Below are 25,377 nucleotides of genomic sequence, written 5' to 3' on the forward strand. Positions count from 1 at the left end.
TATTACCGAAAACAAGCGGCACTCGCCCTTGGTCTTGTTTTGAATCTCCCATCATAAACCCGAATCCCGATGATCTCAAGCTAACCGTCATTTCAACACTTGGTGCAAGTTACGGAATGTCGATTACTTGGTAGCTAGAATGCTGTCCGCAACACAAGTTGTAGACTGAGTGTTCACAAATAATGTGAACATTCACGGCATGGATTACTAGATGCACAGTCCGACAGACGGACCCGAAGGACAACAACACAGAATAGTCGTCAATCATTACTCAACAGAAACATTTCGCGGCGTAACTGATCAGTTTGCCCAACTGTGGAAAGAACCATTACTAATAGATAACCGGGATGACAGAAAACGGATATGAGTGAGAATATTGCGACACTTGGGTAGAATGTAGCCGTGGTGGCGCAGCTGTTAGTCGACTATTCTTGCTGTCGGCTATCAATAATTGAGCGACAAACACAAGGACACTGTTTGTGCGCAGCACTAAAATAACGGTCAATACAGTCATCCGCAGACACGCCGCATAATCCATGCACTGAACAATATGAGGGGAAAACTATTATCAGCTCTTGTACGGAACACAAAAACCAGAGTAGAACACGAATTGATTGTGATTTCTTAGAATGAGAAATATAACCTTTTGACATGGCAGAGAGTCCATAACACACACACACCGTCACACACACACACACACACACACACACATACCAGCACACACACACACACACACATACACATTGATAAAACACACATGTATTCTGACGAGTAAACAAACACACAATCAGGCAAGCACAAACTCCAGCTATTTCGTGAAGCTTGTCTCACTAGGGTTACCCGTTTTAGACAATGCCACGTCGTCTTCTTTACACAAACAATACTTGGATAATTACCTCCATAATTTGAACAAAATGGAACACTGATATGATGTTCATACCAGTGATGCACAGGGAGTGCATTTAGTTATAAATGAGGAGGAGGAGGAGGAAAGCTGGGTTGTGTTATAAATAGATATATTTATTTTAATAAGGGTAGGTTGAGATATGTTTACGTGCGTGTGTGTGCGTGTGTGTGTGTGTGACTGTATGTGTGTGTGTGTGTGTGTGTGTGTGTGAATATATATATATATATTTGCCGATACACACATACACACACACACATTTGGCATATAACAAAATCAAGGAAAAGAAAAGAGAAACAAAGAATTTCAAGTGGCAGCCCAAATGTTTGACCTGTTGCCATGCCTTCCTCAGGGGCGTGTAATTCTGCGAGATATATATGTGTGTGTGTGTGTGTGTGTGTGTGTGTGTGTGTGTGTGTGTGTGTGTGTGTGTGTGTCTGTGTGTGTGTGTGTGTGTGTGTGTGTGTGTGCCTATGTGTATCGGTATGTCTGTGTGTGTTTTCCTGTGATCAACCGTTTACCGAGTTTTTACATTCAATCCATATACAATTTGAAAAGCAACAGATTAACTTAGTAGACTGCTACACCCTTCTTTCTGAAAATATGTCCAAGCAATCAGTATCCCGAGCTGTTGGGGGAGCATACAGGAGCAGCAGAGGGTGACGTCGTATGGCTGGCTGTCTGTGTATGCACGGGCACGCACGTGCACTACGCCGCACAGCGACCACTGGCCGTCATTCACACGCTTAGTCAGTATTACGACTATAACGGTTATTTCACAGTTCCCTTGAGGGAGCCCCTCTCTCTCTCTTTCTCTCTCTCTCTCTCTCTCTGTTCTGTAAATTCCCAACTTTGATCATAACGTAAGAATTCATGTAAAGCCTAAATGAAAGATAACGTGTATATGGTCCTGTGAATAGTTTTTCTGCCTTTTTTATTTTTACTTTTTTAACAAACTTTTTTGTTTATCTTTTGTAAATGTTTTACTTGTGTATATGTCACGGTAGAACCAGCGATCTGGCAGAATCGCCGATTCTACCAGTAGAAAGCCTGATCGGAGTTTCTACCGGTAGAAAGTCCGATCAAAGTTTCTACCAGTAGAATCGCCGATTCTCCTCGTAAAAAGATTGATCGGACTTTCTACCGGTAGAAACTCCGATCGGACTTTCTACTGGTAGAATCGGCGACTCTACTGGTAGAAAGTCTGATCGGAGTTTCTACCGGTAGTATCGGCGATTCCACCAGTAGAATTGACGATCGGCGATTCTACCGGTTGGCAATGTTTGATGTTTGTTGATTTTATTATTGGTACTGTTGTACTGTTGTAGCACATTCTCGCCATGTTGCGAGAAATAGTTGAACTATATCATACTTAATCCAAGCATAGTTAGGCCGCACCTCCGTCTACGGTTTGCTTCTTCAAAACAACAAAGATGAGAGAGAGAGAGAGAGAGAGAGAGAGAGAGAGAGAGAGAGAGAGAGAGAGAGAGAGAGAGAGAGAGAGAGAGAGAGAGAGAGAGAGAGAGAGAGAGAGAGAGAGAGAGAGATCAAATCAAATCAAATCAAATTTTATTTTTCGAGGGTTGTGGCATAAGCAATACAACGAGCTTTTTTTCAACCAGCCCTCGCCCAGAGAGGGGACTAATCTAATCACATATTTACACGGATATTCACGTAGAAAAAAAGTAGAGAAAAACAACAACATATGAATATTTTACATATTAGGCCTACATATTATACACAAATATATGTAACGTAGTGAAAACAATGCTGAATACACATCATGTGACATGCATGAGTAAATGTGTTATTAAAGCTTTGAGTGTTTTTGTGTGGATATAATGAACACTGATGCTTTGGACAAATGAAAATATGTCCAAAGAGAGAGAGAGAGAGATCAAATCAAATCAAGGAAGAGAGAGAGAGAGAGAGAGAGAGAGAGAGAGAGAGAGAGAGAGAGAGAGAGAGAGAGAGAGAGAGAGAGAGAGAGAGAGAGAGAGAGAGATGGAAGAGGGAGAGGGAGAGATGGAAGAGGGATCAAATCAAATCAAATCAAATCAAATTTTATTTTACGAGGGTTGTGGCATAAGCAATATAAACGAGCTTCTTTTCAACCAGCCCTCGCCCAGAGAGGGACTATTCTAATCTTGAATATATATATATATATACATACGTAAAACAATTACAAAAGATAAGCAAGGCAGAAAAACTATTCACATGACTATATACACGTTGTAGGCTATACATACATTCTTGCGTTATGAAACACTGATGCTTTATGGACAGATATGATCAATATGAAAATAATCAGAACGAAGTCTTCCATCACTGTGACTTTTCGTAATTTGACATTAAATGTAATGAGAGGTGTTTTTTGAAATATTGAGACTTGTTGGGACTCGAACTGATTCCGGGACAGAATTCCACAAAACGCTGCCAGAATAAGCTAAACTTGATTTAAAGAGATCTATCCGCGGAATGGGGACGTTGAATTTTCGGCTTGGTTTGGCTTTAAATTTTGTAATGAAAGCACTCGGTGCATGGCCGGAAAGGATTTTGTGAAGGAGCACGCCTTTATTTGATTTAAATCTTTCTTTTAAAGGCAAAATCTTAAGTTTTTTATAATCGTCGAAAACAAGACTGGATTGTTTTAATAGAACTGATTTTAGTGCTCGTCTGTGTAGACTGTACAGTGGTTTTAAAATGTTTGCACTGGCAGAGTCCCAGATGGTCGAACAATAATCCGTGATGGTTTGTATGTATGCATTATAAAATAATAACCTTGAGTGTGGATCAAGAAAGTGCTTTATTCTGTTCAACAAATATATTTTCCTCGACATGGTTTTACACAGGGAGAGGGAGAGAGTAGTAAATGAACCTAGGACGAGGTGTTCTTGCACGCTATCGCTGATTTTGGGTGACACTTTGTGGAACAAGGAAGTCCTGCTCGCTTGCATTTGCATTTCATGTTGTGGCACTTTCCTCGGCATGAGCAAGTAGCACTTCCTGTTGCTGTCCAGTGCGTATTTAGTCGCGACGCTTGGATGATGCTGATTTCGTTCAGCGTTTCAACATCGACATGCTGGCCGCCGATTTTTTGTAGTTTGAAATTATTGATGCACCATGATTTAAAATGATGGCCAAACTCGCAACGTTCGCCTTTCTCCAAACTGAGAGCGGAGAGGATTTTCTCGTATCTCTCTTGGTGGAGGATGCTGTAGGCATCGCGGTTCTTCTCTGCTAGCCCTGCGACAAGTTTGTCGTAGAGTTCGTAAAATTTGTCCTTCTGCTCTTGACCGTCCATTTTCTTTGCTCAAATTACAAAGAGATCCAAGTTTCAACTGTTTGACAAATTGTATCCCACACGGACAGAAGGTCGATGTTAATTTCAATTCTTGTGAACATTGTGAGCAATTGATAATGCACCACTAACACGAGATTTTCACCAGTGATTTATTACTTTTTAAATCTCGCGAACAGTGTTGACATCTGTAGAAAGTCCGATTCATCTCGTGAAAACATTGATCGGACTTTCTACCGGTAGAAAGTCGGATCAATGTTTTTACGAGAAAAATCAGACTTTCTACCAGTAGAACGACCGATCGTAGTTTCTACTGGTAGAAAGTCCGATCTGAGTTTCTACCGGTAGAATCGCTGATTCTTCTCGTAAAAACATCGATCGGACTTTCTACCGGTAGAAACTCCGATCAGGCTTTCTACTGGTAGAATCGCCGATTCTACCAGATCGCTGGTTCTACCGTGATATATATATATATATATATATATATATATATATATATATATATATATATATATATATATATATATATATATATATATATATATATATATGTATATGTATATAGAATTAGAATAGTCCCTCTCTGGGCGAGGGCTGGTTGAAAACAAGCTCGTTTATATTGCTTATGCCACAACCCTCGTAAAATAAAATTTGATTTGATTTGATTTGATCTGATCTCTCTCTCTCTCTTTGTTTCTCTATCCCCTCCCTTTTTTTAATTTTTAATCATTCTCTTGATAGATTACTTTTCCCAAGTGCACTTCTTACTGATTCTGTAGTGTGAATGATCATGCGTATAGTAAGAGCGCAGATCTGTTGTCCCGGCTTTTACATGGGATCAGACCAGCTGTTTTTTGTGCTCTCTGTCAATCAATTGAGCCCAAATTTCTCACTATACACAGGAAGCAGAAAGAGTGTCCTCGAAGAATGTCATGCAACATGCCCGCACACACCTGTGGTGGTCGACAGTACCAATGGCAACTAATTCATGTCTCTAACACGTTCCACGATTCTCTGTGAAGTTTCAAATACTTTTTTCCTTGATTATTTCCTTTGCTGAAAACCATTTTGCCTTCATTCGTCTCCGTGCGTTTACCAACTCATTTCTGTTGTTTCTTTGCTCGTGCATTGAAGTATTGATGAATCCGATAAATGTTCCTTTTATAATATTTCTTATATCTCACGGACTGATCTTAAACCTGTCACTGCCTGTCGGACGTCATACAGCTGACGCCCTGGGTAACTGGATTTAACCGGCAACAAACCGTTTAAAAAACAAAAGAAGAAAAACATCAAACAAACAATGTGTGTGTGCGTGGTGTATTCTTTTATGCATCAAGAGCACACTGTAAGTTGTATATTCAGATAAACACAGTTAATACTTTGTATACAGATATATCCTGGCAGCGAACATGTTAAGAGACACACTCTCTCTCTCTCTCTCTCTCTCTCTCTCTCTCTCTCTCTCTCTCTCTCTCTCTCTCTCTCTCTCTCTCTCTCTCTCTCTCTCTCTCTCTCTCTCTCTCTCTCACTCACACACACACACACACACACACACACACACACACACACACACACTCACGCACGCACACACTGACACACACACACACACACACACACACTCACACACACACACATACACACACACACATACACACACGGTGGTTACCTCTGTTGGCCCGTACGAGCACAAGGTCCTTTTCGTCTACCCCCATTGTAGCCCGCTTGGCCATCTTGTAATCCTGTAACGTCACGTTAGTTCTCACTGACGTCAACAAATCCTCTTCGTCACTGAGGGAAACTCCCGTTCACACTTTGTCCTTGTCAGTCTCTCTACGTGCTTAATCCTTGTAGGTGCCATAAAACACTTCCGCCACTGCACTATAAATCCCACCTGAAGGCGAATTTTATCACGCTGATTTTGTTGTTATTACTCTCGGCATAAGCTGACACCGGCGTTCAGCGCAGTGTGTCTCCGTCACGGTGCTGTGTACGTCACTCACACCTGCCCTCGTTCCTTGAGACGAGGGTATCTTTCACATACATTCGTCCAAATCTGCGGAATGAACCTCCTTATATGCTTGTGCTATCATATATATAAATGATAACCATTAGATTCGGTGGTTTTAATTAATGTAATATTAACAGTTATTACCAATTCCGTGCCCCATATGGCTTTTTGACCAATCAGGGCGGATTCTAGGTGACCCTCTAAATGTTATAACGTTCAGGCAGGGACCCTTTTTGTTTATCAAGCTATAAATTAACAAGACACAGTAACAATTTAAATCAACAATATCAGCGTGATTTATTCTAAAGAATGACACTTCAAATGCTGTCAGATAATACTCTCTTTATGTACAAAAATACCGAAAAGCGAGTTTTGTCGGTGGGTGCTTTACGGAACAGCAAGGCACCGCCCATCCTCTGAGTGTGCAATGGGACCCGCTCACTTGAAATCTAAATTATCTAAGTTCGGAAAAATCAAGTAAAATTGTGTCACTCGCTTTACGTCAAATGTATCTTTACGTCATTTCCCATCCGTCTGGAGTCGGTTCTAAATCTGTCGCTCTCTGATCAACAAGAAAAAGCTAAGCAACCAAAAAGCATGTTCAACAAGGTTTATCTTGTGAGATTGTTGTGTGTCAAACGCATTTGACCTGTGAATATTCATCACGTCAGGTGTGTTACTCTGATTGGCTGACCCAGGTCACGAGAATTCTTTGACTGACAGGCATAATCAGGTAGGAGCGCTCCAGTTCCCATTGCGGCTGTTCCGTCTAATTCGCGGGGTCGCTTCGAAATTTCTTTTGGTCGATTTAAACGGTAATAAAACATATTTTTAATATGCTGACTGTTAGCAAATGATAACAGACATGTCGAAAAAAAAAGATATCAAGCATGAGCCTTTTGGGCGAATGCTGATATCGTTTGTGAGGCATGTCTGTTATCATTTGCTAACAGTCAGCATATTAGAAATAACTCATATTACTATTGTGTTTTCAGCGTAGCAATAGGGTCCGATATCTAGACGAGACAAGATAAGCTTATAATGCCGACGAGTCGCATTATAGGGGAAGGGCTCCTAATATGGACCGGCTCCTAATATGGACCACCTCCTGTTCTGACAAACTAACGGCGCTAGAGCGCTCAAACAAGTTTTATTCGCTGTATTCACCCTCTCTGGATAACTTGCACATATCAAAACAGTTGCAGAAACACAAACCTCAAAACCGTTAGGCTTTTTCTCTTTTTTTCACTTTTGGCAGCGTTCACTCCAAATTTGCCGCCTAAAACGGACTCGTTTCTGTCCACAGCCAAAGCTTTTATCACACAAATATTGCTATATATGACAGCTAAGTCCGTATTTGTTACATTTTAGCAGTGTTGACCCCGAGTTTCTACTGCAAACAAAAAATAATAGCAAAATGTCAAAGTATGTGCGAGTCCCCTAATATGGACCACCTTCAACAAATCGAAGAAAATAAAAGCTAAAGGCTATTTTCATTAATTCATTAAGAAGCTTGCTGAAAATACCCTCGAGATTTAAAAAAAATATAACAAAAAGTCTTCTGTTCGTGGAAGTTGATAATTTCACTTATTTTCACTCTGTTTTTGATAAGCTTCTTTAGTTTTCTGGTGTGCTTCAATTAATGCTCTGATCAACCCGAAACAGATAAATCTAAAGCATATTTTAATTAGTCTGACTTGTACACTAAGTTGCATCATGTTATTTTGAAGTATAGGGGGCTTTTTACAGTGATTCGTGAAGGTCGCTTCACTGGTCCATATTAGGCGCCCAGGCTCCTAATATGGACCATTTGTGATTTTTTTCTGTATTCAATTTTTGCTGAATGTCTATCAAATCTATTTCACTCTAATTAGGCCTAACGGTTAACCTAAGAGAGAAGGACTACCAAACACAAAATGAAACTTCTTCGCAAGAAAACAAGCTAATTATCAGCATGAAACAAAAAGTGGTCCATATTAGGAGCCCTTCCCCTACGTACTTGTTCGAGTGTAAATATCGAACCATATTGCTACGCTGAAAACACAATAGTGTTTATATTGCTATTCTGACATAATATTCTGTGATGAAAGCATGTTTTTGCTAGCAACAACTACCAGAATGGTCCATGTTACCTATTGCAGACGACGGCTTAGTGCGCATATCCGTTGCGCATCCACGGAAATCACCGGACATTGAAAAACCCACGGACATGTATCACGGAGAAGACACGAGATAACCGGATGTTTGGCATTACGTCAATATGCCAGGTTTTTTATGACGTCACGTAGCATGCTTGCTTACGTATTATTCTATTTCTTGTTCGAAAGTCTGACTTCTGCTGTGGATAGTGAATTCGCGTATGAAGACTGCGGTAAATCTGTGGATGATAAGAGAACAAGGATTGTTTTAGGAGAAAGTCAACGACTAAATATTAACAGCTATTGTGTTTTCAGCGTAGCAATAGGGTCCGATATTTAGACGAGACAAGTATAATGCGGACGAGTCGAAGACGAGTCGCATTATACTTGTTCGAGTCTAAATATCGGACCCCATTGCTACGCTGAAAATACAATAGCGATTATATAGCTGTTCTGACCTTGATTTGTTGTTCCAAACTTACAAAATGACAGTTTTTGCGTCGATGCGTTGATCTCAGGTTTTGATAGCAGACGCCGTTTCTTATGCGCATTAGTTTTGCGCAGGCGCCACACTGACTTTGGAAAAAAAACTCGATTTGACAACACAGCTGTTAAACAGCTTTTCATTAGTTCATTCGTAAAAGGTTTGTCTTTCTTTCTTTCTTTATTTGGTGTTTAACGTCGTTTTCAACCACGAAGGTTATATCGCGACGGGGAAAGGGGGGAGATGGGATAGAGCCACCTGTCAATTGTTTCTTGTTCACAAAAGCACTAATCAAAAATTTGCTCCAGGGGCTTGCAACGTAGTACAATATATTACCTTACTGGGAGAATGCAAGTTTCCAGTACAAAGGACTTAACATTTCTTACATACTGCTTGACTAAAAATCTTTACAAAAATAGACTATATTCTATACAAGAAACACTTAACAAGGGTAAAAGGAGAAACAGAATCCGTTAGTCGCCTCTTACGACATGCTGGGGAGCATCGGGTAAATTATTCCCCCTAACCCGCGGGGGGGAAAAGAGGTTTGAGTTTTTTTTTAATTTTGAACAAGACTACTTATGAAGAAGACCAAAACACAACTTGAACGGAACACTAGAAACAACTGAAGAACTAGGATGCAACAAGCTAGGGGAGGAGAAAAGAACAGCTAATCCGTACAACGCGAGCAGACGGCAGCGAAGTTTTCAGTTTGGGTGAATGCCATTTATACTTGTCTCGTCATGAAGCGAATTTTTCAACCTCATTTATAAACGACTACATGAATATTAGTGCCATGGGTTGTACATCAATACTTCAGAGGGGAAGTGGGGTATTTAGTGTGGAGTTACGAGATAAGAAAAGCCGAATGCGAAAGTTTGTGTCAGTCGGCAACGGTTGAGCTCACACAGGCACACAAAAACGGCTGTTCCGTTTTACTCCCCTGTTTGTACAACATCTTTCGACTTTGGGCATTTTGTGGTGTTTAGGGACAGAAAATAATTGGTTTAGTCCTGTTTCATCGGGAAGTTAGCAGAAAAGGGTATGCTATCGACATTTGTAAAGCTGAAAAACATTCCCGAGAAGTATTTCAAGTTGTCAGTGTATGCTGAAACATCGTGTGGTACAGATGGGTAAACCGGAACCATGCGTCTTTGTTATTGCCAATATGCTTTTGGATATTGGCAAAAATGGCCGACTTCCGTAGCATTATGCTTTGATGATCGGAAGAGACCATCCAATCACAGCCCCCGAATTCCCCCACGTGTCCATCAGAATAGCTATATTTAAGACTAGTAACTTCATTATAACATTGCATTGCGTTTGCTGATCCTGTGCAAAACACTGAAAAGACCGTCTGCTAGAATGCAGCTACTTGAACTTTGCATGGTTTGTTGCCTGTTAAAAAACTGGATTTTACACGTAATGTATTTAATGTACGGGAAGAATTTATTTTTTGCCATTTGCATCGTCTGTCGACCATTCACAGAAGCAAACCTGGCCAGGTATGCGTGTAGGGGAAGGGCTCCTAATATGGACCACTTTTTGTTTCATGCTGATAATTAGCTTGTTTTCTTGCGAAGAAGTTTCATTTTGTGTTTGGTAGTCCTTCTCTCTTCTCTAATTAGAGTGAAATAACTGATAGACATTCAGCAAAAATTAAATACAGACAAATTCACAAATGGTCCATATTAGGAGCCTGGGCGCCTAATATGGACCAGTGAAGCGGCCTTCACGAATCACTGTAAAAAGCCCCCTACACTTCAAAATAACATGATACAACTTGGTGTACAAGTCAGACTAATTAAAATATGCTTTAGATTTATCTGTGTCGGGTTCATGAGAGCATTATTTAAAGCACACCAGAAAACTAAAGAAGCTAAATCAAAAACAGAGTGAAAATAAGTGAAATTATCAACTTCCACGAACAGAAGACTTTTTGTTATTTTTTTTTAAATCTCGAGGGCTAGTTATAGGTTATTTCCAGCAAGGTTCTTAATGAATTAATGAAAATAGCCTTTAGCTTTTATTATCTTCGATTTGTTGAAGGTGGTCCATATTTGGGGACTCGCACATACTTTGAGATTTTGCTATTATTTTTTGTTTGCAGTAGAAACTCGGGGTCAACACTGCTAAAAATGTAACAAATGCGGTCTTAGCTGTCATATATAGCAATTTGTGTGTGATAAAAGCTTTGGCTGTGGACAGAAACGAGTCCGTTTTAGGCAGCAAAATTAGAGTGAACACTGCCAAAAGAAAGGAAAAAAAGAGAAAAAGCCTAACGGTTTTGAGATGTGTGTTTCTGCAACTGTTTTGACATGTGCAAGTTATCCAGAGAGGGTGAATACAGCGAATAAAACTTTTTTGAGCGCTCTAGCGCCGTTAGTTTGTCAGAACAGGAGGTGGTCCATATTAGGAGCCGGTCCATATTAGGAGCCCTTCCCCTACTTCATACACGTCGAAGAAACCAGAAACATGCGGTGTTGTTGTGGTTTATATGAAATTATTTTGCAACTTCCTGCAAACTATGGCCCGATGATCGAAATAGGGCTGTGTGAGCCTATCCAATCACAACCCCCGAATTCCCCCACGTGTCTATCAGAATAGCAATATTCACTGAGTTGTTCGTGTCGGACAAGATAAGGTAGAGAAGGAAGATCGAGACAAACAAGAAATCAAGAGGCAAAAGCCTACAAGGTTCACGTGTAAAATCGCCAGTCCATCAAACACTTTCATCCCCACAGTAAATCGCACTAAATCACAATTCTCCAGACTTTTAAGAATCAGAACCCAAGTTTGATGATATTGAATTGAAGAAAAACGTTTCACCTCACACTGAATGTGTTTTTAACACCTACAAGTCCTGTCCCAAACACTCAGTTCAAGTCACTTTAGAGCAGACAAAAGTGAAAAAAGTAAAGCACAACACTTTGTTCACGTCTTCTTCTAGCTACTTCAGAGACACACACAATTCAACTGGAGCTTGCAGAGGAATTTGCTGTCCACAAATGAGTTGTTCGTTACCTCACTTACGCGGGGAGAATGATGGGATAGGTTCAAAACTAGTCTGCTAGATTGGACGTTCATCGGCATTGTTAGCTCCCCTGTGGGACTTTCGCTGCAAAGTGTTGACGTTTAACCTGCTGTGCAAGAAAGGTCTTGCTGCTGCCTAGTAAATATGATGCAACTTAATTATTCAATTTCTAAAATATCGTCAAATGTGAAAGCTGGTGTGAAAGTTGAGCGAGTGACTGAATACAAATATCTCGGAACAGTCATTGACAACAAACTAAATTTCTCCTCAAACACTAAAGCTATCCACAAGAAGTGTCAGTCAAGAATCTACTGCTTACAAAAGCTCAGAAGTCTGAACATCAACAGCCGCATCCTCCAAACATTCTATACTTCATTCATTGAATCCATTCTCACTTTCTCTTTCATCTGCTGGTATGGAGGTCTGTGTGTGAAGAGTAAGAATGTGCTTGGGCGGGTGGTGAACACATGTGGTAAGATTGTGGGGGTGAGACAGGAAGGATTGACTGTGCTGTATGAACGACGTGTGGTGCGAAAGGCCCGTTGCATCATCCAGGATAGTAGTCATGTGCTCGCTCACCACTTTGAGGTCCTGCCCTCAGGACGTCGCCTCCGCACTCCCAGATTCCGCACGCTCAGAACTAAGAACAGTTTTATTCCAAAGTCAATTGGCTTTTTAAATACCTAAGTTAATTAAAACTAGTATGTGTGCCGGTGAACATATGCACTGATTTCTGTGATGAATGAGTGTGATAACCCTCGAATGACTAGTCCTGTGATAAATATTGTTCAATGACATATCTAGTCCTGTGATAATGATAGTTTTTAGCGTTAAACTTTTAACCTATTTGGAATCATGTTACTATTCCTGTTAGTGTACATATGCGTGCGCGAGTGTAGTATGCTTCGTATGGTATTTTTATCTGTTGTCTTATTATTTGTTTTGTCTTTTAATGTGCACCACACTGAAATTTCTCTGTATGAGATAATAAAGTATTCGTATTCGTATTCGTATGTCACAAGTCTGTCACGACATACACTAGCGCGTGCGCGCGCGCGCACACACACACACACACACACACACACACACACACACACACACACATCGGACAGAGATATTAAATTTGTAAGCTGCACTTATTAATTTATAGAACGGTTAATTATTGACGAGAAAAAAAGTTAACAATCTGGATGTACCGATCTTTGAAGTGGAAGAACAAGATATACAACGGACAAATAGATGCCCTTATAATACACATTTCTTACTGTCAATAAAGTATTCCATACAACTTCCTCTTGTTTCATTCTTCAGTTTGGAACGTTAGCAGTCTATCTGTATCCGATTTATTCCATCAACAGTTCGTGTTTTATTTCAACCATATTTAATGTCCCATTTCTTTTACGGACACGAACATTCTGAATAGCATTAAGGTTTAAGTTTAGGACTTGTTATTTTATCAATTTAAATTTACTTTAAGAAATTCTTTTCTTTTTCATTAATCTTGATTTTTTTCCTGACCTTACATTAGCTTGCTACTGTAGAATATTTCTGGGAGGAACGGCTGGTTTAGTCATTTAGTTTTTCAATTTTGTTTGCAGTCAGTCTATGGTGAAATAATACGAACTGATTTCATACGTTGATGCCCCGGATCTTTAGAACTCTGCTTGTTTAACACTTTCTCTATCTCCCTCTCTCTCTTATCTTCCTCATATTCCTTCCCTTTCCCCAAAGGCAAAACTCAGATGAGAATAGAATCCCGGTGATTTATGTTCTCATATGTTACGAATTAAAAAATGACGATTGTCTGTGCCTTGCCCTGGGCAGAGAGACAATACTGGTGACTGAAGACCGGCAGCTGACCCTGAATCAGACCGACATTCTCTCCCTCCTGTGGACACAGGGGTTGCGGAGTACCTGGAACAGTGAGTACTTCGCAAAAGGTGCCACACGCAGTTCCGCTTGATAAAATAATTACTTGCTTGCTTAATACAATCACATTTTTTTCTGGGTTCAGACTGGTTGTTTCCAGTAAAATTATTTTCGTTAGCGAAAACTATCGTTGACTCACACCTGATGAGTTTAACGAGCACTTCATATTCCGGCTTGCTGGTGTTATGCTATGGAGAGATAGAGGACACGAGACAAATGCAACTCCCCGCCAAGTGTGCTAAGAACTCATATTTTGCAGAAACCTTTTTGTGCAGAAACCTTCTTTTTTGTTCAGAAACCTTCTTTCTCGTATAAACTATCTTGTATTGATCTACTACCTGCATAAGCTTTAACACGCGCTAAGGGCATCCTTCCACTTGGATACATACCAACATGTAACGCTGTGGAGAGTGGGATGTGTTATTCTTGCTGGACCTAGTGTGTGCGAGAGGGGGGCTTCCGAAACGAGGCCGAAGTAGTGGGACTGCAGAGGACCCTGCTGGGGTCTAGAGGGGGGGGGGGGGGGGTCTGCTGTTGACATTTACCATTTGAAAGGGGTATTTGGGGTCTCCTTCTCGTGAAAAGGGTACGTTTGCCGGGTAAGCGGGGCTTCCGGAAGCAGGGCCCCCTCTCAGGTCAAGCTGATTAAGTCTGTTACTGACACCTACATTCATCAGTCACATTATGTTTTATTTTAAGCTTCCTACTTAGCACATGAAGCAGCAAGATGGTTGATTTCCGGTTTGTGTCCGACTGTAAGGATGGTGGCACGGACCTAATGGTGGTGTCCCTGGTAGAACCTTGCACTCATCTCTATATAGTGGTTTATATGATCATTTACACGATGGTTTACAAAGGGGAGGAAGCCAACAGCGAGAATGAAATAACCAAGTGACAGGTTCGACCCTGCATGGTACAGATAAAGTACTTAAACCCGGCTATTAAAAAAAAAGAGCTAACCAGACACTCTATTATGTTTAACCATCGGAACGAGCCATCGCTGGTCACTGGAGGAAGATCTCATTCATGTAGGATCAAATACCATGGAGTCAAGAAAACTGAATCACGATCCCTAAAATCACACGGTTACGCAAGTACATCCGACAGAACACTTACCCCTGACTAGAGTTCTCTACGATATGTTCTCACAAACATATTATATTTTCAAAGAAACTCGGCATTATTTCACTAAATACAGATGACCACACATCATAACGAGCTAGAAAAAGCAGCTCATCCAGGTGATGAAAAACACGATAGCACCAAGTGACAATCCAACACAGTCCACCTGACATTTCTACAGTTGTGTCTGGACCTACTTGTCGTCGCCGCGTGGGGACCGTGGGATGCGCCATTATTTGTTGCAGCATCTCCTTGGCAGTTAAGCGCAAAGACCACGGTAGCATTGTCTTTCTCGTCACAATAGAATATGTTAGTGTCTCAGCTTTCACAGGATCTTTGAAAACGCAGCCATCCGAGAATAGCGCGGCCTGAGGACAATGCCGGGTAGCGACAATGGTGCTGGGAATTGTGGAGCGAGTTGAATAGGTTCACGGATGACGGAAAGCACACAACATGGCCATAACGCTGCACTGAAAACTGTTAAAGGTTTCCACTAACCTATGCAATTGTCTGTGGTTTTTCTTTCTCTTTCAATTCATTACATTTTCTAAACCAGCAGCTTTTTGTTGGAATGGTTGCAAACCAAACCGGAGAGACGAGTTCTGGGGGTAAACTCGAGTATGGTATGAGTCAGAAAACATTTGCCCCGTACAGAAAAAATGAAATAGTTATTGATCCAAAGTGTTCTGTAACCGAGCAGAGATGAAAATCAAAACAATCAAACAGATACACACACACACACACACACACACACACACACACAGACACAAAAGAAAGAGAGGGGGAAAAGCAAGCTAAAAACCAAGAAATGATGAACACACAGGCCATGGAGCAGTGTGGAGGACGAAGGCGTGTTGTCGTCAGGCAAACAGCCGTATTGTTCTTCCTAAAACCACTCCAACAATGCCCGCACACAGTAACCAACAACATTTGAAGGCCTTTGAACACCTTTGAAAATCGTCATTAACGCTGTGTTCTCATTCCCTAGCCATGTCCACACGGCTGGGTTGCGGGCCCTGTGCACACGTGTCTTAACTCAGTGAAACTAAACAAACAATTCTATGACATACAATTCAACACAAAAGGAAATGGCAAAATATGGCAAGTATGTAAATACCCTCCCATTTCCCATCCCAACCCCCGCCCTCAAACCCTTTCCTTCAGAACTAGAAATCCGTTTTGATGAAGTGTGTCAGCCAAATGATTCTGGTTACCTTGCTGCAGCGGTGTCACTAAAACTCGAAAAGACACGAAAAGACGCGAAAAGACGCGAAAAGACACGAAAAGACGCGAAAAGACACGAAAAGACACGAAAAGACACGAAAAGTCCTGGTACATGTAACTGTTTTTAGTCTAGTGTTTGTAGTTTATGTTGCCGATCGCTTTTATGTTTTGTGTAATGCCATTATCTGTTAACTAACAGTGTTGGTATTCGCTAGCCGTGTCCAGCCAGCTGCACACAATTCACAGTCTCCTTTGGGTGAAGGAAGTCCTTATCTGTTTGAAGTGGGCGGTCATTTGTGAGAAGCTCGCCATAAACGGATAGCTTGGGCCCCAGGTGGTCGTAATGTAATGTGCCGCCAGCTTGACTGGGTATGTTGGGGGAACTTGATCGGCGTTTTGTCAAGTAGATGTTAATTCCTTTGTCGGCTTATCATATTAGAATGTTGTGTTACTAATAGTTACTGAGATTTTTAATTGGATGTGTGTGACTAGCTTAATAATGTATGTGCATGCTAGGGTGTAAAAGAGAACGGAGAGAACTTTGAGAACTTCGGAATAGTTTGGACGTATTTAATTGGTTGTGAGATCCACTCCAATAAAGTGACACCAACATCAGCATCAAACAGGTGTGAGTGTGAGCTGTGAGGAGGTGATTGTTACAAGAAGGTGTGAATGCACTGTGTGAGTGTCGGTGGTGAAAGGGTCAAAGGTGTGTTTTCGTGTATTTGTGCGTCTTTTCGTATCTATTTGCTGTCTTTTTGTGTCTTTTCGCGTCTTTTCGTGTCTTTTCGCGTCTTTTCGTGTCTTTTCGCGTCTTTTCATGTCTTTTCGAGTTTTAGTGACACCCTGCTGCAGCTACAACAATCGCCTTAAATTCGTCACCTTTTCTGTCGTCATTTGTGTGATTACGTCATGCCGTCCACTCTTTTGGGCAATGGGTCTATTGACTCAAATAAAAAAGGGTCAACCAAGCAACTTCCGTAACAAGGTAACAGCCAGTCACTCGCCTTGCATCATAAAATGGATTGTTTTGAAGTCTGGAAACAGTGTGTGGCCATTCCTAATACACGCGCTTTAAAAAAAAAAAAAATTTGACAATCTCACCACTCTGAAAGAAAGCGACAGATTTTATAATTGCACAAATACAGAGAGCATGACGTAGTCAAAGAAATGACGCTACAAAAAGTTGTCTTTGCGGTTGACCCAAATGGGAGGAGCCATTAGTGGATAGGTCTATACTGGATGTGTCGCACGATTTCACAAGGGAAATTGTCAAAACCAATAAAGTAGGAATGACCAAAGGTGTTTTTTCTGCCAGGTCGATGGCCAGATCACAATCAATACCTATGATTGAAGCTAGGTGACTGGCGGTAACTTAGGGGAAGGGCTCCTAATATGGACCACTTTTTGTTTCATGCTGATAACTGGCTTGTTTTCTTACGAAGAAGTTTCATTTTGTGTTTGGTAGTCCTTCTCTCTTTGGTTAACCGTTGGGCCTAATTAGAGTAAAATAGCTTCGATAGACATTCAGCAAAAATTAAATACAGAAAAAAATCACAAATGGTCCATATTAGGCGCCCAGGCTCCTAATATGGACCAGTGAAGCGGCCTTCACGAATCACTGTAAAAAGCCCCCTATAGTTCAAAATTACATGCTACAACTTAGTGTGCAAGTCAGACTAATTAAAAGATGCTTTAGATTTATCTGTTTCGGGTTGATGAGAGCATTATTTGGAGCACACCAGGAAACTAAAGAAGCTTATCAAAAACAGAGTGAAAAAAAGTGAAATTATCAACTTCCACGAAAAAAAACCTATTTGTTATATTTGTTTGAAATCTCGAGGGCTAGTTATAGGTTATTTTCAGCAAGCTTCTTAATGAATTAATGAAAATAGCCTTTAGCTTTCATTTTCTTCGATTTGTTGAAGGTGGTCCATATTAGGGGACTCACACATACTTTGAGATTTTGCTATTATTTTTTGTTTGCAGTAGAAACTCGGGGTCAAAACTGCTAAAATGTAAGAAATACGGTCTTAGCTGTCATATATAGCAATTTTTGTGTGATAAAAGCTTTGGCTGTGGACAGAAACGAGTCCGTTTTAGGCGGCAAATTTAGAGTGAACGCTGCCAAAAGTGAAAAAAAGAGAAAAAGCCTAACGGTTTTGAGGTTTGTGTTTCTGCAACTGTTTTGACATGTGCAAGTTATACAGAGAGGGTGAATACAGCGAATGAAATTGTTTTTAGCGCTCTAGCGCCGTTAGTTTGTCAGAACAGGAGGTGGTCCATATTAGGAGCCGGTCCATATTAGGAGCCCTTCCCCTACTTAGCCTACGACTGTTGTTTGATTGACGTTTTTCATGTGAGTAGATAGTTCAATTCTGTCGCAATCTGGTTGTTTTCTTTTTCTATTTTCAGTAATTAGGCACATTTTGTGCCGGCGGTGATAGTTATAAATGGAGCAAAGACTCGTAAGATGGACCGGTGCAACCCGAGAAAATTACTACCACGAAATTTTTTACTCCGGAGTAAACATTTCGTACGAACATTTTACTCCCTTTACAAAAAAAACTACTCCCCCATAACACGAGAAAATAACTTCCAACGACAGGTGTGCTCTGGTCGAAAATATTCCTCCCCTGACGAATAAATAACGAAAAAATTATTCCACCCTAACACGAGCAATTTACTGCCCACGCCAGGTGTACGCAACTTTTACTCCCCTGTCCCCTGTTAGTCTTGGTGGTGGAAGGGGTGGGGGGGGGGGGGGTAGCGCGACATTTGTTGGCACGAGATCACATATAAATAATACTGGCATTATCCCTTAGCACGCATCCCATTTTCGCGAACGAGATTTTTACTGGAAGTAAAAAATTGGGGAGTCAAAATTTCGTGGAGGAAGTAATTTTTACGTACCTTGGGGAGTTTTTTTCTCGTACGAAAGGTGTAGGGGAAAGGCTCCTAATATGGACCGGCTCCTAAGATGGACCACCTCCTGTTCTGACAAACTAACGGCGCTGTATTCACCCTCTCTGGATAACTTGCACATGTCAAAACAGTTGCAGAAACACAAACCTCAAAACCGTTAGGTTTTTTTTCTTTTTTCACTTTTGGCAGCGTTCACTCTAAATTTGCCGCCTAAAACGGACTCGTTTCTGTCCACAGCCAAAGCTTTTATCACACACAAATTGCTATATATGACAGCTAAGACCGCATTTGTTACATTTTAGCAGTGTTGACCCCGAGTTTCTCCTGCAAATAAAAAAATAATAGCAAAATCTCAAAGTATGTGCGAGTCCCCTAATATGGACCACCTTCAACAAATCGAAGAAAATAAAAGCTAACGGCTATTTTCATTAATTCATTAAGAAGCTTTCTGGAAATAACCTAACTAGCCCTCGAGTTTTAAAAAAAAATATAACAAAAAGTCTTTTCGTGGAAGTTGATAATTTCACTTATTTTCACTCTGTTTTTGATAAGCTTCTTTAGTTTCCTGGTGTGCTTCAAATAATGCTCTCATCGACCCGAAACAGATAAATCTAAAGCATATTTTAATTAGTCTGACTTGTACACTAAGTTGTATCATGTTATTTTGAAGTGTAGGGGGCTTTTTACGAGAGGGGTTCACTAGTCCGAGGGTCCACTAGTCCGAGGGTTCACTAGTCCGAGGGTCCACTAGTCCGAGGGTTCACTAGTCCGAGGGTTCACTAGTCCGAGGGTCCACTAGTCCGAGGGTTCACTAGTCCGAGGGTTCACTATAGACGCTTGAACAAAGGATATTCAATTTGATTTGTTTTTATTTTGTGTGTGTATGTGTGCGTGGATGTGCGTGTGCGTGCGTGCGTGTGTTTTTCACTGCTTTGGGAACCAAATCGAAGAATATTCTCATAAAAACACTGAGTTGTTTTCATTCAAAAAGATAATGTGGTGTTTTATATTTTGACTGAAGAAATCTCAGACTATTTCCCCCAAGAAACTTAGTTATTTATATTTTGACTGAAGAAAGGATATTAAATTTATCAGGATACCGCCCCGACTGGACAATTACGTGATCGAACTGCCTACAGTTTTTAGTCATATTATATAGCACCTCGGGTTTCCTTTTGCCCGTGAGGGTCAATTAGTTATCCCACCAACCTGAATTATGGAGAGGATCGAGCCTGGGTTGTACTACAGCCTCACACATAATTTCATTGAAATCGGTTCTCAAACATCGGATATCTATTTGCGGACAGACACACACACACACACACACAAACACACACAGAGACACACACACACACACACACACACACACACACACACACACACAGACACAGTAAAACCTATATACCGCCTTTTAAGGGGCGGTATAATAACTGGAAAATCAAGCGTCTATAGTAATTAACCCTCGGACTAGTAAACCCTCGGACTAGTGAACCCTCGGACTAGTGAACCCTCGGACTAGTGGGACGAACTTGAAAAGAGAGTGTCTATAGTAAACCCTCGGACTAGTGAACCCTCGGACTAGTGAACCCTCGGACTAGTGAACCCTCGGACTAGTGAACCCTCGGACTAGTGGGACGTTCCCCTTTTTACAGTGATTCGTGAAGGCCGCTTGACTGGTCCATATTAGGCGCCCAGGCTCCTAAAATGGACCATTTGTGATTTTTTTCTGTATTTAATTTTTGCTGAATGTCTATCAAAGCTACTTCACTCTAATTAGTCCTAACGGTTAACCTAAGAGAGAAGGACTACCAAACACAAAATGAAACTTCTTCGCAAGAAAACAAGCTAGTTATCAGCATGAAACAAAAAGTGGTCCATATTAGGAGCCCTTCACCTACTCGGAGAAAGAATTTCGTACGGATTAGTTTGTGTGCCCCAAAATAGCAGACCAGATTAAATACATTCCTAAATCAGTGTGAGCCGTGTTTGCCCAGTCTTTTCCACGCGAACGAAAATAGTAGGAACAAAAAAGAATGTGTAAGTTTCCCGTATTATCGGACCACCTTCAATGCGTAGAAGAAAAGAACAGCAAAAGTCATTAAAGAAGAAGAAATCATTGGCAGTTTTCTTTTTACATTTAGTCAAGTTTTGACTAAATGTTTTAACATAGAGGGGGAATCGAAACGAGGGTCGTGGTGTATGTGTGTGTGTGCGTGCGTGCGTGTGTGTAGAGCGATTCAGACCAAACTACTGGACCGATCTTTATGAAATTTTCCATGAGAGTTCCTGGGATTGATATCCCCGAACGTTTTTTTCGTTTTTTGATAAATGTCTTTGATGACGTCATATCCGGTTTTTCGTGAAAGTTGAGGCGGCACTGTCACGCTCTCATTTTTCAACCAAATTGGTTGAAATTTTCGTCAAGTAGTCTTCGACGAAGCCCGGACTTCGGTATTGCATTTCAGCTTGGTGGCTTAAAAATTAATTAATGACTTTGGTCATTAAAAATCGGAAAATTGTAAAAAAAATATTTTTTTTATAAAACGATTCAAATTTACGATCATCTTATTCTCCATCATTTTCTGATTCCAAAAACATATAAATATGTTATATTTAGATTAAAAACAAGCTCTGAAAATTAAAAATATAAAAATTATTATCAAAATTAAATTGTCGAAATCAATTTAAAAACACTTTCATCTTATTCCTTGTCGGTTCCTGATTCCAAAAACATATAGATATGATATGTTTGGATTAAAAACACGCTCAGGAAGTTAAAACGAAGAGAGGTACAGAAAAGCGTGCTAACCTTCTCAGCGCAACTACTAAACCGCTCTTCTTGTCAATTTCACTGCCTTTGCCATGAGCGGTGGACTGACGATGCTACGAGTATACGGTCTTGCTGAAAAATTGCATTGCGTTCCGTTTCATTCTGTGAGTTCGACAGCTACTTGACTAAATGTTGTATTTTCGCCTTACGCGACTTGTTTAGATCTTATTCAGCGTTGATATAGAGATCAACCTAGAGCAACCACAATCAAGCTATCTGGCTAGCGCCCTGGACAGCTTTAATAAACACCAAACAGTATTCTTTACCACCATCTTGCTATAATTCATGTTTTTCTTTAGTATTTTTATCCGTTTTCTGTTGTATATCAATAATTATCTCATCGAACTGATCAAACTAATTCTGATTGACCTCCAATTTAGACTTAAAGGTCAACCAAAAAGAGAACAACCACCAAGCACAACTTCTTCGCAAGAAAGCAAGCTAAAGCTATCAGCATGAAACAAAAAATGGTAAATATAAGGAACCTTTCCCCTGCAATATTAGCTGAGTGTTCCTAATGTCTACCTCGGAGAATGGTTCTTGCCTCAAAGTTGTTTTTTTCTTTTCTTTTTTATTACTCAAAGCGTGTGCCTTTCAACTTTATCACCCCTCCCCCCCCCCCCCCTTAAGATTGATTAATCAGGTGTAAGACATTCTGATGGTGTAAGAGTGTTCACAGAAGAAGTAGCAGAGGGACAAAGTGATCCGGATGGACGGGCGGAGGGTGCAAGGTCACCGGGTTATCGACTGAGTTCAGTTTCTACAGTTTCTGTCCTAATCATGAGTTTGATTGATTAGTTACTGAATGTGTAAAGGAAAAACTCTTTCATGTGCTTTTTTCATGAAGATACGTCTACTAAAAAGAGGAGAGTTGATTTTTTTTTAAGTCTTGGTCTCATTAACATACGTGACTGAGCAGCACAAAAGAAAAAAGGTTGTACAATGCATGACAAAAACAACAACAACAAGAAATTCCTCCGAGGTAGGAAAAACACCCCCGTCCTTACCATTCTCACTGCCACCAACTGAGAAGGCACTGCTAACAAGTGTGGTTAAAATAAGTTGATTGAGTGGACAAAGAGACAGGCGGAGAAAAAGACAAATCAATATAACGCTTTCTGTAACACCTACTGACCGCATTTTTTGTAAAAACCGTCTCATGTATATAATATAAAACATGCTCACCACGTGTGGATTAAATAGAGCCGAATACCCGGCTTGAGTGGCGCACTGTACGCCGGCTTCGAACCATGGACCCGTCAAGCTTAGGTCCCTTCCAGACTCGTGGAATGGGAACAGCACGAACATGATTCAGGGGCCATAATGCCATTCCTGATCATATCATGTCGAGTCCCATACTTGTCGTTAAAATTAATATTAAAAGTCCTACGGTTTTGAGCCATTAAGGACTTGAGTGTTTGTCCGCTTTCAAAAAGAGGAAAGAAAGAAACAAAAAATAAGGAGAGGAGGGCAGGGGGTGGGGTTGAGTTGATAATGCTCTGTGGAATTTGTTAAAATGAAAAGTAGTTAAGATGTTTCTTGGTAAGAATTATAAGTCTGTATTCTATATCTTGAATAACGGGCTTGTAATATTATTTTTTTTATTTCAAATCGAGTTAAAAAGTGGAACCTTTCAGGATCACCAATAAAACCAAATAGATGAGCAAGTAAGAGGAACACGAACAATAAATCTCAAAACTTTTTACAAATAAAAGGATTAAGATGTAAGCCACGAAGGCCGTGGTAATAAAAACAATATGTACAGTTTGGCGACTAGTGGGCCTTGGGTGAGGATATGTTGTCTAGAAGGTAGTCGCTGGAATCAGGAGGGATGGCGGGAGCCACTCGACCTCAAACTGAAACACGCTGATGTGATAATCTGGGCTTAGTTATACCCACAGCCCCATGTCCGAGTCCCTGACCAGTCGGCACAGCAGCAAGCTGTGTGACCAGCCTAGAGAACTGCTACTGCGCAGATAATCCTGGGGACTCAGACCATGGAGCTGCATATGGTCATATAAGGTTTTAAAGGTAATTCTATTTGTAGCGCATGGAGCGAAAATGTGTTGAAATGAATAGGGTTCTCCACAATGGCAGGACTTGTTAAAGATATGGAAGCGGCAGCCGCCGGCACGGAGGCGTCTGAAGATAGTGAGGAGGTTTGTTGGGAGATCGGGGTGTAGATCGTTCATATCAATGGGTTGATAGGACAGAGATGTTACGTACTGACTTCGAATGAGTTTACGGATTTTACTGTAGAACTCGGTTACTGAGTAGCCGATGTTAGTGTTAGCTGGGCTAGATTCTGCCGCTTCTTTGGCAGCGACATCCGCCAGTTCATTTCCCCGGACCCCTACGTGAGAGGGGACCCAGAGAAATGATACGGATGTGCCGGATGAGATTAACTGGTGACATATAAAGAGGATTTCTCTTTGTAGCTCTGCCCGATTTGATGTGTTTCGATGCAGAGCTTGTAATGAAGAGCGCGAGTCAGAGCAGAAAACTACCGCACGCGGTGTGACTGGGAGGTCATTTATAAAAGTGCATGCCATGAGCAAGGCAAATAGCTCGGCTGAGAATATGGAGATGTCTTTATTAAGAGTATATTTCCTTGAGATTTTGAGATCTGGGATCACAAAGGCGCAGCCAACGCTGCCGTCTGCAAATTTGGATCCGTCAGTAAAGACTTTTAAATGCTCCGAGAATTTGTAGTTTAGGGTTTCTTTTGTAACAGTAGCTAGGTAGACGGGGTTATCTTTTTTGGTAGTATTATCTTCACTGTCGTATATGATAGTAGGGGTTTCCTCAAGCCAAGGCGGGTAGGAGGGCGGGGGGACCCTGGCCAGCTCACTGACCTTCACCCCGCTATCGGCTAGAATGCGGTTTACTGTGTCGGATAAGGGTAGCGTTTTGGCCAAGAGTTGAGTGCTATGTTTGGTGTTGGCCTCATAATTTTGGTGCTGAGGAAAAAAGTCAGTCAGGACCTCGCAGGCAGAGTTCTCTACCGCGTGGGCTCTGACAGCATAGAAGAAAGAGAAGAAATTTAAGGGGCTTATTGTCCGTCAGGTCTTAATTGCCTATATTGGACATGAATTGGTTTATACGATTTAAAAAAAATAAAAATAAAAAATAAAAAAATAAAATAAAAGAAGGTGGTCAAAAGAGGGAGGATGACTGGAGTGGGGGTGATAAGATATTTAAGAGGATCTGTTAAGATTGGATAAGGACGAGTACTTTGTATCACCTGAAAATAGGTGGGATCCACATACATATTCTGGGGGCATGGGACGATAAAAACGAGTGTTTATTTCATCCAATTGATGTTTAAAAGTTATAAAAGTCAGAGCCACATTTGATTAATACCGGTTAAAAGCAGGTATCCGTATTGGGAAACAGCATCCCAATACCGAGAAAAAATTGAGTTCTCTTAAAATTATTTGCACTGGTTAAAACCATCTAGCTATGTTTGACTTGT

The 25,377-nt window shown here is 40.8% G+C and overlaps 1 protein-coding gene across 5 annotated transcripts in view; it reads right to left on the bottom strand.

Moving 5' to 3' along the window:
* LOC138979825 (calmodulin-beta-like) overlaps window positions 1–25,377 on the bottom strand; it is a 174,930-nt gene that overhangs the window by 58,645 nt on the left and 90,908 nt on the right. The window contains exon 1 of one of the 5 annotated variants that reach the window (XM_070352573.1): window positions 5,875–6,256. The exons of the other annotated variants lie outside the window; for them this stretch is intronic. Coding sequence (XP_070208674.1) covers window positions 5,875–5,938 — 64 coding nt within the window. The 5' untranslated portion in view covers window positions 5,939–6,256. Of the gene's footprint in view, window positions 1–5,874; window positions 6,257–25,377 lie in introns of those variants that run through there. 5 annotated transcript variants of the gene reach the window in all.

Source organism: Littorina saxatilis, linkage group LG11 (genome assembly GCF_037325665.1).
Source record: "Littorina saxatilis isolate snail1 linkage group LG11, US_GU_Lsax_2.0, whole genome shotgun sequence".
Taxonomy (NCBI): domain Eukaryota; kingdom Metazoa; phylum Mollusca; class Gastropoda; order Littorinimorpha; family Littorinidae; genus Littorina; species Littorina saxatilis.